General features: G+C 34.3%; 1 protein-coding gene across 10 annotated transcripts in view; it reads right to left on the reverse strand.

Annotated features, from left to right (window-relative positions):
* Positions 1-5203: 5203 nt before the first annotated feature.
* Positions 5204-14918, reverse strand: part of C28H16orf87 (chromosome 28 C16orf87 homolog) — an 85375-nt gene continuing 75660 nt past the window's right edge. For 5 of the 10 annotated variants that reach the window (XM_070500631.1, XM_070500632.1, XM_070500633.1 and 2 more), the window contains 3 exons: positions 13243-13279; positions 12337-12519; positions 5204-6244 (listed from right to left, as the gene is read on the reverse strand). In XM_070500631.1, the coding sequence (XP_070356732.1) occupies positions 6126-6244; positions 12337-12519; positions 13243-13279 (339 nt within the window). In that variant the 3' untranslated portion in view covers positions 5204-6125. Of the gene's footprint in view, positions 7582-8674; positions 9450-9669; positions 9873-12336; positions 12520-13242; positions 13280-14918 lie in introns of those variants that run through there. The other 5 variants (XM_044761219.2, XM_070500626.1, XM_070500629.1 and 2 more) reach the window with 4 other exon arrangements.

Consider the following 14918-nt stretch of genomic DNA (forward strand, 5'->3'; position numbering starts at 1 on the left):
ACACGTGTACAGAGCAAAGAGGGGAAACTAAAGCCTCTGCTTTCTGGATGAAGCACTGGGAAGGGAGGCCCTAGGGAGCCAGAAAGTATCAAGCAGAGTGTGACAAGTAGGAAAATGAAGAGTGTAATCCCATAAAGTTGTCTGAATTACTGGGCTCTACTCTGAGCTGTACATACATGGATCTGACCCTAAATAACACAGCACAAGTTTTGAGAAATGAGCTACAGGGTAGACTACGGCCCAGGTCCCATACTAGCCACTAGGTAGTACACATGCAGGACTGATCCAAATAGTACTGCCAACACTTAGAAACTGAACTGATACTGGAACCACAGCTCATAGAGGCACATCAGAAGGTGCGGCCTGAACCTAACCTGGCTGACTGCCTACTAAAACAACCCAAATCCTTAGTTATCCAGAGATTCAGACACAATATTCAAGATGTCAAGGATGAAATCTAAAATTACTCGGCATACAAAGAACCAAGAAAATAACAACTCAAATATCAAGAGAAACCAATCACGACATGACACAAGTGTTAGAATAATCAGAGACAGATGTTAAAGCAGCTATTTTAACTATATGCTACGGGTGAACATGTTTGAAGCAAATGGAAAGATAGAAAGTTTCAAGAAAGAGAAAAAATAAAAAACAAACAGCAATTTTAGAAATAAATACAAAAATAAAACTATGAAATTCACTGACGGACTAAGTAGAATGGAGATCAAAAGCGAAAAAGTCAGTGAACTTGAGATAGATCAACAGAAATTACCCAATCTGAACAGGGAAAAAAAAAAAGACTGAAAATAAAGGAAGAGAGCTTCTGGGAATCTGTGAGATAATATCAGAAAGTCTAACACTTGTATCACTGGAGTCTCAGGCACAGGGGAGAAAGAAGGTGGAACCGAAAAAATTCTTGAATAGTTGAAAACTTTACATATTTGGTGAAAGATATGTACTTACATATTCAAGAAGCTCAGCAAATCCAAAGAGGGTAAACTCAAAAGAAATCCATATCCAGACACATCATAATCAAACTGATAAAAAGGACAAACAAAGGACTCCTGAAAGCAGCCAAGGAAAACTAATGTTTCATACAGATGAAATATTATTTGAATGGCTGCATACTTCTCACCAGAAACCATGGAAGCCAGAAGGAAGTGACGGAATTGTGAATGTGCTGAAAGAAAAACAACCTGTCAAATTAGAATTTTACATCCTGCAAACATATCTTTCATGAATTAAGGTAAAATAAAGACGTTCTCAGATGAAGGTAAACTATGAGAATTAATTGCCAGCAGATCAGCTTTAAAAGAAACGGTAAAAGATGTTTTCCAGGTGGAAAGGATATGATACCACCGGAAACTCAGAACATCAGGAATTAAGGAAGAGCAACAGAAATGACAAATATCTGGGTAAATATAACGGGCTGTTGAGTTCTTAAAAATATGTACAATAGTTCTAAGCAAAATATAAAACACTATCCAATGGGTTTTGTAATTTATAAGACAACTGTAACAGAAAAAGATAAAGGGACCTACGTTCCACTTGAACTGGTAAAATATGGATTTCAAGTAAACTGTTAAAGTTTAGGGTAATACCTAGAGCAACCACTAAAAAAACTATACAAGGAGATATAGTAAAAAAATGCAATAGTTAAAACAAAATACTAAAAAATATTCAAGAAATCAAAAAAAAGGCAGGAAAAGGCAAACAGAATATCAAACAGAGAAATCACGTAGAAAACAATAAAATGGCAGCTCTAAATTCAAACATATAATTAAATACAAATGGTCTAAATAAACCAATAAAAATACAGACATCAGAAAAATTAAAACATAAAGCACTATATGCTCTCTACAAGAAATTCACTTCAAATATAATGATAGAGGTAGGTTAACAGTAAAAGGATGGAAAAGATGTACCATGTATACATTAATCCAAAGAAAAGTAGACTGGTTATAAGGTACTAATATCAGACCAAGTACTACAGAGCAAAGACAATTACCAGGAAGAAAGACAGACAATTTTTAATAATAAGGTCAACTCACCAAGAAGATATAACTTTCCTAGATATTTATGTACCCAAAGACAGAGCTTCAAAACACATGAAGCAAAAATCGACAGAACTACAAGGAGAAACAGACAGATCCATAATTATAGTTGGAGATTTCAACATTCCTCTCAGTGATACATAACACTAATAGAAAATCAGCAAAGATACAGAAGTGAACAGTATCAGCAGACTCCACATTCTTTTCAAATGCACACGGACACTTAGCAAGACAGATTGTATCCTTAGGTCCTAACAAACTCAAATAATTTTAAAAGAACTGAAATCACACGAAATATGTTCTCTGATGATAATGGAATTAAGCTAAAAATCAATAACTGAAAGATAAGTGGAAAAGCCTCCAAATACTTGGAAATTAAAGGAGAAACGTCAAAGAAAATCAGAAAATATTCTGAACTGAACAAAAATGAAAATCCAGCACAACAAAATTTGTGGGATAAAGCAAATACAGTTTTTGCTTAAAGGCAAATTTATAGCATTAAATGCTTCAGTTAGAAAAGTTTAAAATTTACAATCTAAGCTTCCACCATAAGAAACGAGAAAAAGAAGAACAAATAAACCCAAAGCAAGCAGAAGGCAGGAAATAAAGAGCAGAAATTAATGGAAATTAGAAAAACAACAGAGAGTATCACTAAACCATAAGCTGGCTCTTTGAAGAAGCAATACAATTAAAAAACCTCTAGTAAGACCAACAAAAAAAGAAAAAGAGAAAAGACACACACTACTAACATTAGGAATGAAAGAGGGAACACCACTGCTCCCCAAAACAGAAAAAAGATAAGGGAATCCTACAAACAATTCTAGACACACAGATTCAACAACTTAGATGAAATGGACCAACTCCCTGAAAATCACAAACTACCAAAACTCTCCCAAATACAAACAGATAACTGGAATTGTTCAATAACTATTAAAGAAACTGAATTCTTAGTAAAATCCTTTTGCAACAGAAATCTCTAGGCCCTGATGGCTTCAATGGCAAACTCTACCAAACATTTAAAGAATAATATTAATTCTCACAATCTCTTCCAGAAAATAAAAAAGGATGAAATACTTCCCAACTCATTATACGAAACCAGTATCACCTGATTCCGAAGCCAGACAAAGACAATAGAAAAACACTATAACTCAATATCCTTCAAGAACACAGGAGTAAAAAACTCTCAAGAAAGAATTCATCAATATATAAAAATAATAATACAACACAACCAAGATTTATATCAAAAATGCAAGCCTGACTTCAATCATCAAAAATCAATCAGCGTAATCCATTATATTAACATCTAAAGGAAAACAACATCATATCAATTTATATGGAAAAACCGTCTGACAAAATGCAACATCTGTTCATGATAAAAACTCTCAGCAAACAGGAATAGAAGGGTATTCCCTAATATGATAAGGTTATTCTACAATAAACATCTACAGTTAACATCATACTTAATGGTGTAAGACTGAATATTTTTCCCTCTAAGACTGGAATCAAGGCAAAGAGCTCCTCTCTCACCATTCTTTTTAACACTGTACTGAAGTCCTTGCCAGTGCAAAGAGGCAAGGAAAAAAACTAAAAGGCATACAGATTGTAAACTGATAACACATTAAGGGCGGGGGGGGGGGGAACCCTCAACAATAAGAGAACAATGCAGATTCCTTAATAATAAGAAGGAAAACTTTTGACCGTGGTAAAAAGAATTATTCTGGTTCAGCCTACAGCCTCTATTATGTGTGTCATACTTGTTATTCCGGAGAGTTCACTTTGTATGTTAGGATACTCATTATTACAGTCGTAATATTTGAGTGATGAACACTACTAACAAACTAAAATAAGTGGGTAGAAACAGCACAAAAGAATAACTAGAAATGGTAAGAAAAAAAAAAAGTGTGTGTATATATAGATAAATATATATATCTCCAAACTAAAAATAAGGCTTATAATAACAGTAGTAAAAGAGGGGAAAAAAAACAGCTATACATAAAAAACGTACAAAGTGAAATAAGCAATTCATTTATAAAAAACATAAAAGGCTAAAAAGATAGAAAATACCAGTGAAATTTAAAGAAAATTAGCAAGAAAACAAGGTATCAAATCAAAACCAGAAGGTAAAATGGAAATAATAATTTTAAAGGAGTTTCAAAGAATGATAGACAAATATCTTAGGGAAGAATATATTCCATTTGGCAGTGTGATGACTTGTACCTAGAGCATATTTTTGTATGCAGAATCAAACAAATTTGATGAATACTTTTGTACGAAGTGTATAAAGAGCTTACTTTCTCCACATTTAAAGGATAAACATGCAGGTTGAAAGGAGAGTAAAAATTAAGTATACTGCTAAGACATTGTTACAGCCAGAATTACAGAATCAAGTGTAATTACCAGAGTTTAGAAAGTCAAATACTTTTCAATTTGAATGCTTATCTCAGGAAAAATACTCATGACATATTACTTTGAGGAAGTAATACAGATATCATGCCATACTAATCATTATTTTTAAAAGTTTTTCCAAAACTTCAAGAAATGTGAATTTACTCTGCCTGAATTTTTAAGTTATTTGTAATTTTAAATTTTATTTTCTTATGTTTCAAAAATAAAATCACACTAGTATTCTTGGGAATAAACTTTATTACTAGGGCTTTAAAATGTATACAAGATAATTGTACTAGTACCTGCAGGTAAATATGGGGATTGAGAGAAAAGGAATTCTTAGGAAAATTCTACATTCTACCTAGAGTACCTCTTAAGCTCCCTCTGCTGGCTACCATTTAAATAAAGTAGAAAAAAAGGTAAACCTTTTTTCTTTTGGGAAGTGATGGATGAGAGACGCATGATGAAGCTGACAACACTACTGCTGAAACTGAAAGGGAAATTCTTTTAAGTTAAGGGCTAAGTCTAACTGATGACTACCTTCCCTAACAAGGTAGGACTTCCAAACAGATTTTGGGGGTGGGGAGCACTTAAAATAAGGGAGTTACTGTCAAGTCTGAATATGTTAATCATTAAATTGATAAGCAAAAATGTAAAAACATTTAGTACAAAATAAATCAACTATAAATATCATTTAACACTAGAAAAATTGAGTCAAATATATTTCACAAACTTCACTAGAACAAAAAGCTTACACCACACTATTTAATCTATTAATTTCAATATTAAATTTATTTTTTTCTTCCAGAGTGGGGTTAAGTAACAATTTAAATAATTATCAGGATGTATAAATGAACACCCATTCAGATAAAACATTACTGCTTAAAAGTGGCTATCTAAGAAATATTTTGTAAGTAATAAATATATTTTATGTTTAGGTTAACAGGCACCATCTTGAGAGCAGAAAAGTTTTTTTTTTAACCAATAAATAAATTACATTCAAGAAAACAAGGTGTTTATATCTAAAGTATGATATATCCTTAAACGTTTTTCTTCATGTAGCACCCAAACTTCCAAACTGTTTAGAAAGTATCTCCCAAAATACAACTCATACCTTAAGTCATAAAAATAAAGGCCAAGAAAAAAATCAATTTAAGACAAAATTTACAGTTTATATTCTTAATTCCCCATTCAATAAAATATCAATTGCCAATTTATTAAAAGTAATTGAACTGTATATATGCAATCTGTTACTGCTGAAAATCTGAAATATATACTTTTAAAAGTCACTCTTTCTCAAAGTATTTAAAATATTGCATCTCTGGTGGCAAACCCGAATACTATTAAGCATTTATCTCCCTAGTTTTCACACTTCCACTCCCACCCCTACCCCTTTATCCTTTAATAGCCATCCAGTTTTTTGGGGGGGGAGGGGTGGTAAATATATACTTACTTATGTCCCAAACACAAAACACTGACAACACTCCTTGGTAAACAAGGAAATCCCAAAATAGTCCAAGCCTAGAGTTTTGCTCCCAAATGTGGCACAGGCTAAATGACAGCGGGGGAAAAAAACAATCGATGGCCCTTATTGATGCAGTCAGAACGCTCCTGAGAGTCCGTGACTGTTCGAGAATTTGCTGATGTAATCCTGAAGAAAGTTTCGACACATTTTTCAGACAAATATCAAAGAATAAGTCTTTGATTGATAATTTTTCTATTTATTTCTGCCAAGGCGACTGAAAACACGAAAGCCTTTTCATCAGAGAGGTTAGCATAGATGTCAATTTCCTTTTCCTGTTTCTCTGTTAAAAGAAAAAGGGGAAGCTTAATATAAAGGCAGTAGATGTAGTAATTTTTTTAAAAAAACTTAAAGCTTTCAAGTATTTCTTTAAATGACAAATATTATACGTTATACTACAGTGTACACTGTTATAAAGTATGCTACTGAACTGAAAATTTTTAAAAATTACACAAAAGAGTTATAGAAATGCCATGAACTAAATTCTAAGACTAAATGGAAATGATGTATGTTTCTATACATAGTCTAATAGCTACATCATTTTTCTAAGACTCTCAAACATTTCCTTCTCCTCACTAGTATGAGCTCACTGTCTTGGTCAAAATGAATTTTCTCACCCTAAAGATGGTCCCTTCTGAACATCAGTGGTGCCTTTATGAATATATTAACTTCTTCACCTTAGCCCTGCTACAGAAAATAAGAATAATGAACATTTATGTCTATTTTTCCCCCTCCTGATTACAAATGTAATCCAAGTTCATGGTAGAAAATTTGAAAAATATAGAAAAACAAAAAAGAAAATAAAAATCATCTATTTTCTCATGAGCCAGCTAAAGTCACAATTAACAGCTTTGTGTACATTTTTCCAAATTTTCTCAGGCTCTATTATGATTCTACTTTTTCCTGTTTTTTAATTTTGTTTTGACCTTTTAATCAAAGGTAAACATGCACATAATTTAGAGTCAAATCATTTTTACCAAACTTGCTATAAAAACAGAAGTCCTCCCCCCATATACATTTCCCACTCTCCAAATGCAACTACTTTTTTCTTCAATTGTTCCTTTTTGTTTTTATGTCTCTATCTCTAATATTTTTTATATGATGTTACTTTTTAGTTTTTTGATTTTAGGCATTATTAAGTGACTTTCTCCCATGGAAAATTAGGATTTTGTTGTTTTCCACGTATTGTACCACACTCTCCCCATTATATCACAATTTCGGTGAGATCAATATTCAATGTTTACATTATTCTATGTAAATTATTTTCCTTTTCCTGCACATTGCTTTCCCTGAAGGGATTCTCTTTTTTCATTTGCTTAGGTTTTCATTACTAATTCAACCCAAACTCTCTCCTAGTTATGTGTGTCTTTCAGAATTTTAGACATATTATGTATTATATCAATGTTATCGTCTTGAAGAAATCTCTCCAAGTCATCTGATGTGCTCCAATCTGAAACGGTTGTTTTCCAGGTCTGTTACACAACTGTTATCTTGAATCTCTTAACACCATGCTGCAGATTCTCTTCATCTCTCTCTTGAGTTGGACCCTGTGACCCGGATCCCAAGATACTTTCTTGGTTTATGTCTTCATTTTGATAACATGTATCCTGCAGTAGCTTCCTGAAAAAGGGAGTACAGGTAGCAAATTTTTTGAGACCCTAAATGTCAGAAAGTGTCTTTGGTCAACCTTTACACTAACTCATAGCGTGGTTGACAAAGGACTCGTAGATATCCCCCTAGGATCATGAAGGCAAAAAATTGTCTGCCAACTACTACTGGTGCCACTGTTAAGAAAACCCAATACTGGGGCTGGCCCCATGGCCAAGTGGTTAAGTTCTCATGCTCTGCTTCGGCAGCCCAGGGTTTCACCGGTTTGGATCCTGGGCACAGACATGGCACCACTCATCAGGCCATGCTGAGGCAGCATCCCACATGCCACAACTAGATGGACCCACAACTAAAAACAATACACAACTACGTACCAGGGGGTTTGGGGGAGAAAAAGGAAAAATAAAATCTTGAAAAAAGAAAACCCAATACCTTTTTTTATTTTTAAAATTATTGCTCAATTTACATACAGTGAAATACACAGATCTTAGGTGTACAATTGGATGAGTTCTGAGAAACATACACATCCATGTAACCCACACCACAATCAAGACATACAAAATTCTTCACGCTTCTTTCTGGTCAATCCCTCCCCACCCTCCCAGCAACCACTGTTCCGATTCTACCACCATAGATTCATTTTGCCTGTTCTTGAACTTCATATAAATGGCATCATATAGTATGTACTGTTTTGTGTTTAGCTTCTTCGTTCAACATGTTTTTTAAATTCACTGACGTTGCTCACATATAAATAGTTTGTTCCTGGCTGGGTAGTATTTTTCCCACTGTATTAATTCCAATATTATTTGATTCTTTTTTCTCTAAACACTTGAAGGATTTTCCCTTTAACCAAAGAGATCTGATTTATGATGAAATGCTCTGGTATAATCTCTACTTTTAACCATCCATTGGGCTGGGAATCTGGTGGGCCATTTCAACATGGAAACTGAACGTCCTTCAGGTTTGGGAAAATTTCTTAAATTATTTCATTGATGACTTCCTTCTCCTCCATCTTCTATGTTCATTTTCTGCAGCATCAATTATTTACAGATGTTGATCTCAAACTGGTCCTCTAAATTTCTTATCTTTCCCATTTTATTTTTTTCATCTCTTTTCCTATTGCTCTATGTTCTGGTACATTTCTTCAATTTTGTCTATAAGCCTTCTGTTAAAGTTTTTCATTTCTGCAAATCATATGAACATATATACATATATATGTTCACTTTTTTGGGGGATTCACTTTTTTTTTTTTAAAGACTGGCACCTGAGCTAACAACTGTTGCCCCACTGGTACATAGTTATATATTTTAGCTGTAGGTCCTTCTGGTTGTGCTATGTGGGATGCTGGCTCAGCATGGCTTGATGAGCAGTGTCATGTCTGCGCCTGGGATCTGAACCTGAGGAACCCCAGGCCACTGAAGCGGAGCATACGAACTTAACCACTCAGCCACGGGGCTGGCCCCAAGATTCACATTTTAAAGTTCATTTTCCAGGTAATTTCTTGACATTTGCAATTTCCTTTTAAATATCATCTTACTCTTGTTTCAAGACTACAATATCTTCTCTTGCGAAGAATATTAATGATAGTTTTAATTTTTTCTTCTCCCTGCAAAAACTTGTTGTATCCAAATTATTTTTTCCCCTGTTGATTTGGTCTTAGCCTTTGATACTAGATGCTTTCTTCTGTATATCTCGGTAATTCTTGGTAATGTGCTCATGTTTAGGGGCGGGACCAAAAAAAGTTAATTAGCTCATGCACATATGTGGAGCTTGACTGTGGTCATCACTTTAGGATGATCTGACTGGGCCATTTCTTTGTGAAATCCCAAATGAATGTATCTGTATCTGGTATCCTAGAGAAGATACTTCTAATCTCTTACCTGAAAGATATAAAATAAGCCTGAACTCAATATTTATCATCTCAAATTTTCACCTAATCTTCCTGATCTTCACATAGTACCCCTGCCCTCACTGATGCCTGGTGTTCCCTAGACCAGAAACTCTGTTTTATCTTATCTTTCCCAAACGATAAACTTGGAGGGAGGATGAGGTAAACAGTCCTAGGGGGCTATTAAAAAAGAGACTTCCAAACAATCTTGTTTTTAGCTTCACCTTCACCTCTACACTTCCAGACATAACTGATGCACAAATTCCTGCCTTAAGGCAATTGTGTAATAAAAATCAGCTTCTTTCTTAGCTCTCCCCAAAGGAGCTTACAATTAGGTTTCATGGGTCTCCTCAAACAGTTTTCACCTCCTGGAATTTTGCTGCCTCTTCCATTCCTTGTCCTTGGGGGTTTTGCCCTTTAAAAAAAAATCCCTTTACTGTGATTTTACTAGGATCTGGTAGGGTACAGAGCTAGATGTTTTTATTCAATCCACCATCTTTAACTTGAAGTCTACATTAATTCTATATGTTCACTAATAAAACACTCAGAATTGCAGAACATACTTTAATCAGTTAAAATATCACCCCTACATTACTAATATCCAGGATAATCATACTCCCCACATATAAAAACATCTTAAACTGACCAAAAATTGTTAAGTTTAAAGGTTTGTTTTTATTATTTGTTATTATCTAGGTGTCTAACAAGCTTTCCTTTTCCATTCTTTTTCCTACTCTTTTTCAAAATACAGAAAACAATAAAGTCAATTAAAAACATGTTTTCAGACACATTGTCAGGTTTTCCTTATTAAAATAAAAGTAAAGCTTGCTTCAAATTTTTCAACTGCCTATGAAGAGGGAATCAAAACTGATTTAAACTAATTACTTAACACTAAGAAACCTATCAAAGAAGTCTATTCTAAAATATACAGATATTTCAAAAGTTCATATTTTCTATCCGCATTATATTTAGAAAACATGGTCTGCCTCAACGGTTGGCAAAAATACAGCCCAGGGGCCAAATCTGGCCCACCACCTGTTTCTATAAAGTCTTACTGGCACACAGCCATGCACATTCATTTACATATTGTCTATGGCTGCTTTCCAGCCACCACGACAAAGCAGTGCAGCTGCGACAAAGACTGTAAGGCCCACAAAGCCTAAAATATTTATTGCCTGGCTCTTTACAGAAAAAGTTTGCTCACTCCCCTGGACCTGGAGATTCCAGTTTATTCTCCAAAAATTGCCTTGAGCACTTTCCTGTTTGTACTAAAAGCAAATAAAAGCATATCTTACTCTAGAACTAGCTTTCTTAAAACTTTTCTATAATAAACTGAAAATACCTGACAAAAACTTACAGCCAAATAAATCTTCTTTTTTCAAGTTAACATGAAATAAAAGTTCAAATCTGCATATATCGAGTCCTAGCACAACTCTATCAACTTCATTTCCCCACTAAAAGACTGTCATCATCTGCTTTCTCATCTCCTCTCAAGCACCACCAGAAGCATTCCTTCTCCATTCTTTGGGTTATATTCCCTTTACCTCAATTGAAAAGAATGTTCTGCTTTCTAGGCCAACCAGTATTTCCCTCTTTTCTCTTTCCTCTTTGACTTTTCGTTTCCTTCGGAAACAGTCTTTTGCATAGATTTTCTGATCATCCCATTGTTAAAAAAGCACATTCAAATTGAGAAAATAACTCAAACTCTCTGGAAGAGCAGTATAATAGAAGGAAAGAGAAAAAGCAATAAAATTACCCAAGAAATTAAGGTGTATCTAAGTACGGTCTTCATAGGATACAGTCAAATACAACATAAACGCTATTCCTTTGGCCATACAATATTAAAAAATCTTTAACTTTGATAAAATTTAGGGACAGCTATACCAGTGAAGTTATTTTCCCCAGCAGCAGTAACTTTATGTAAATAAAAGCACACAAAGCAGACAGAAATGGTGACTGGGTAAAAAATTCTCAGCATCTAAAATACGAGAAATCTACATTTATGCTTGAATACCTGAATACCTAAGACTGACTACTTGAAAAAGCAAAGCATAACTCACAAATAATATCAGAAATTATAAACACATTTCACTAAAGAAGAAATTATATTGGCAGAGGTTTTTAAAGAATTATAAAGAGCAACTATCCTTTTTTTTCATTAATAACTGGCTTCAAAGTCTCAATTTTAAAAAGATAATCATGGGCACATGGGGGTTTCATTATACTATTCTCTCTTCTCTTGTGTAATCTTTTAAATTTTCCATAATAAAAAGCTTTTTAAAAGATGTATAAATCAAAGAAGAGAAGCTAAAGCTTTAGTATGGTTAAAAACAAGTTATTGGTAGACACATTACTTATCAGAAGAAAGGAGAAGATACGTAAGGAGAAATATAAACACATTTTGGACCAAGGGGAATTTACCTAACTATCTAAAAGCTGCTTCAAAGTAGGAAGGACACAATAACCAATCTAAAAACTCATACTGAGGAACACTTTCAATAGTAAATTTTTAAAGCACATAGTATAACAATTTGAAATAAGTCTGAACAGAACTCAGATCTATCCTTAAAAAAACAAAATAAACTCCAAAGTACAGTCATTTTAATAGGCTTCTCCAGAAGCCATTTACAAATTATCATCTCTGAACTCTATTAGTTTATAGCAAGGTGAGTTTTACTTAAGCCTTTAGCTTTCCAGTAAGAATTAAATTTCTGTGTTTTTTAACAAGCATCTACCTCAGAGGAAATGCTTTCAAACTAAAATATGATTGTGATTTCAGTCCAGGAGTTCAGTGCCTCCCAAACACTTTCTTCACTACCATCTAATGAAGATCTGAGACAAACTTCATCCTTGGAAAACCTGCTTGGGTTTGTTCATACCTCGTTCCTCCTCGTGCTTTTTGGCAGACGCACTCTTAGGTCTTCCTCTTCCTCGTCTGATATGATCTGAATGGCTGTTACTTCGAGATCTCTTTCTGTTTTCTAAATCCTTATTTACTGTAGAATTTATCTTCTCTCGCCTAACTCTCTCTGTCCGCCTCCTCTTGGCCTCATGCTTGTTTTCTGTACGGACGAGTAAAAGTGATATACTTTAGAGCTTAGCAAGCACTACCTGCCCAAGTTCTCAATGCCTTCTTTTTCCTTCTAAATAGCACTAGAGTTTGCTGCTGGCATATTTTATAAAATGATAACCACAACATCTATGTCCCTCACACCCGCACAGGAAAAACAGAAATTCAACGGAATTTAGATCCACATTAACACATAGGTAGGAGGAATCTTGTAACAGAAGACAAGTTTCTTTATTTGGCACATTTAATTTCAACCCCTACAAGTTCACACAATTTCACAGTGACCTTTCTGCCTTTTTCCTTCTCTCTGCTTCCAATTAAAAATAGTCAAGTATTAGAAAAGGGAAAAAAATTCCATTTCTTTTTGTCCCCTACCCAAATTACAGATTTGAAGTATGTCAAATATGCAAAAGCAAAACTGACCTTAACCATAATATATTAAGCTTACCAATAAAAAGCAAACAGAAAGCATCCATAACAAATATAAAAACACTAGGGAAGTAAGCAGTTAGTTTTCACTTTAGCCACAGATGACATCATTTCTGACATTCTAGGAACATGTTAATCCCTAACTGGAATAGCAACAGGAGAACTTTAGTCAATATGGTGATTTAATTAAGTAACGCAAGAAGCCAGCCCCTTCACTCCAAACAAATCAAAATGTTGGATAAGACAAACAACAAACTAAAAACCAAAAATTTGCTTTAATACATACCTGAACGCAAAAGCAAGAAAGAGAATTTCCCAAATGCCTAAAATCACAACAGTAAAGAGGCAAAACAAATAAGAACATTCATATCCCAAGAACTAAAGGGAACAATTTAAAAGACTGTCAAATAAGTATGTTCAATAGGCTACTGTAAAGTTAAAAAAAAATTTAAGTAAAATATGTAACAGTTATTTTCAAATACCATATCCTTGGAGAATTAGTTAATTCCAGGTCTCAGATCAGATATATACCAGATGATGTGTTTAATTATTCCTGATTGCAAGAAAGTTATCAAGGAAAACAGGGTCTAGTTAAAGGACTCAATGGCTAACTTGAAGAGGCTCCCATTGACCAGTAGACGACAATTCGAACATCAATAAAAACAGTAACTATAACAGACTGAAACATATCAAATATACTTAAAACCAGGAGTACATGACATTAAACACAAAAACAAAAGCAAAAATTACTTGGTCACCATAGGAAGACGCTAAAGAACCAACTCACCATTTTGAAAACTTAAATAAAGAAAAACAATAAAGCATGTAGCCTGCCTTTTCTATTAGAACTGTACCATTCACTGGGTAACCAAAGAGCAAATGAAGGGAAGTTTCTCATTTTAGAATTACGGCAGCTAAAAAAATGAAGAAGGAGTGACAAAATCAGAGTATCACCATTTTCAACCTGAAATGAACTAAAGGATCTAAGTACTAAATAAACATCAACAGCTGCTAACATCACAAAAACAGGGATAAAGCAGAATTTATGTGCCTCCTGATAGAAGACTTCCCTAATTAAGTACTCTTGTAAAAAAAAAAAAAAAAATCAAATTTCATCAAGCCCTTAGATCCAAATTACAATTCACAGGAAAAACAGAAGTCCATGGAGAGACAAACAGCACATCCAGACGGACAGGTGATGGAGATTTTTAACATATAATTTGCAAGGAAAAAAAAGAGAAAATAGATAAAAAGAGAGCTAAGAAAAGATATCACCCAGGGCCAGCCCAGCGGCACAGTGCTTAAGTTTGCACATTCCACTTTGACAGCCCGCGGTTCACTGGCTCAGATCCCGGGTGCGGACATGGTACCGCTTGGCACACCATGCTGTGGCAGGCATCCCACATATAAAGTAGAGGAAGATGGGCACGGATGTTAGCTCAGGGCCACTCTTCCTCAGCAAAAAGAGGAGGACTGGCGGCAGATGTTAGCTCAGGGCTAATCTTCCTCAAATAAATAAATAAATAAAGATAGCACCCATATGCAATGTGTGGATCTCATTTGGAATCCGTTTCTAAAAGCCTTAAGACCATTTATGAGAAACCTGAAAATTTCAACACCAGTTGGACACTGATATTAAGGAATTATTGTTAATCTTTTACTGTGCTTATGTTTTTAAAGGTCTATCTTTTAAAAACAGAATGAAATATTTATAACTGAAACTATATGAAATTTGCTTAAAAATAATATGCAAGGGAAGGAGTAAATGTGGGTGTGGATGTGTCAGGGTTGGCCATTTTCCACTCTTGTGTATGCTTAGAATTTCTCAAAGAAAAAAAGTTGAAAGAAATAGTAATAGGTAAAGCTTTTTATAGTATGCCTTTTAAAGTTTGACACTGAATTTAGGTGTGTTCCTCCAGCTACCCACTCATCTCTGCAACCTTCTTCACAGCCAACGTTCTC

Source organism: Equus asinus, chromosome 28, assembly GCF_041296235.1.
Source record: "Equus asinus isolate D_3611 breed Donkey chromosome 28, EquAss-T2T_v2, whole genome shotgun sequence".
In the NCBI taxonomy this organism is placed as follows: domain Eukaryota; kingdom Metazoa; phylum Chordata; class Mammalia; order Perissodactyla; family Equidae; genus Equus; species Equus asinus.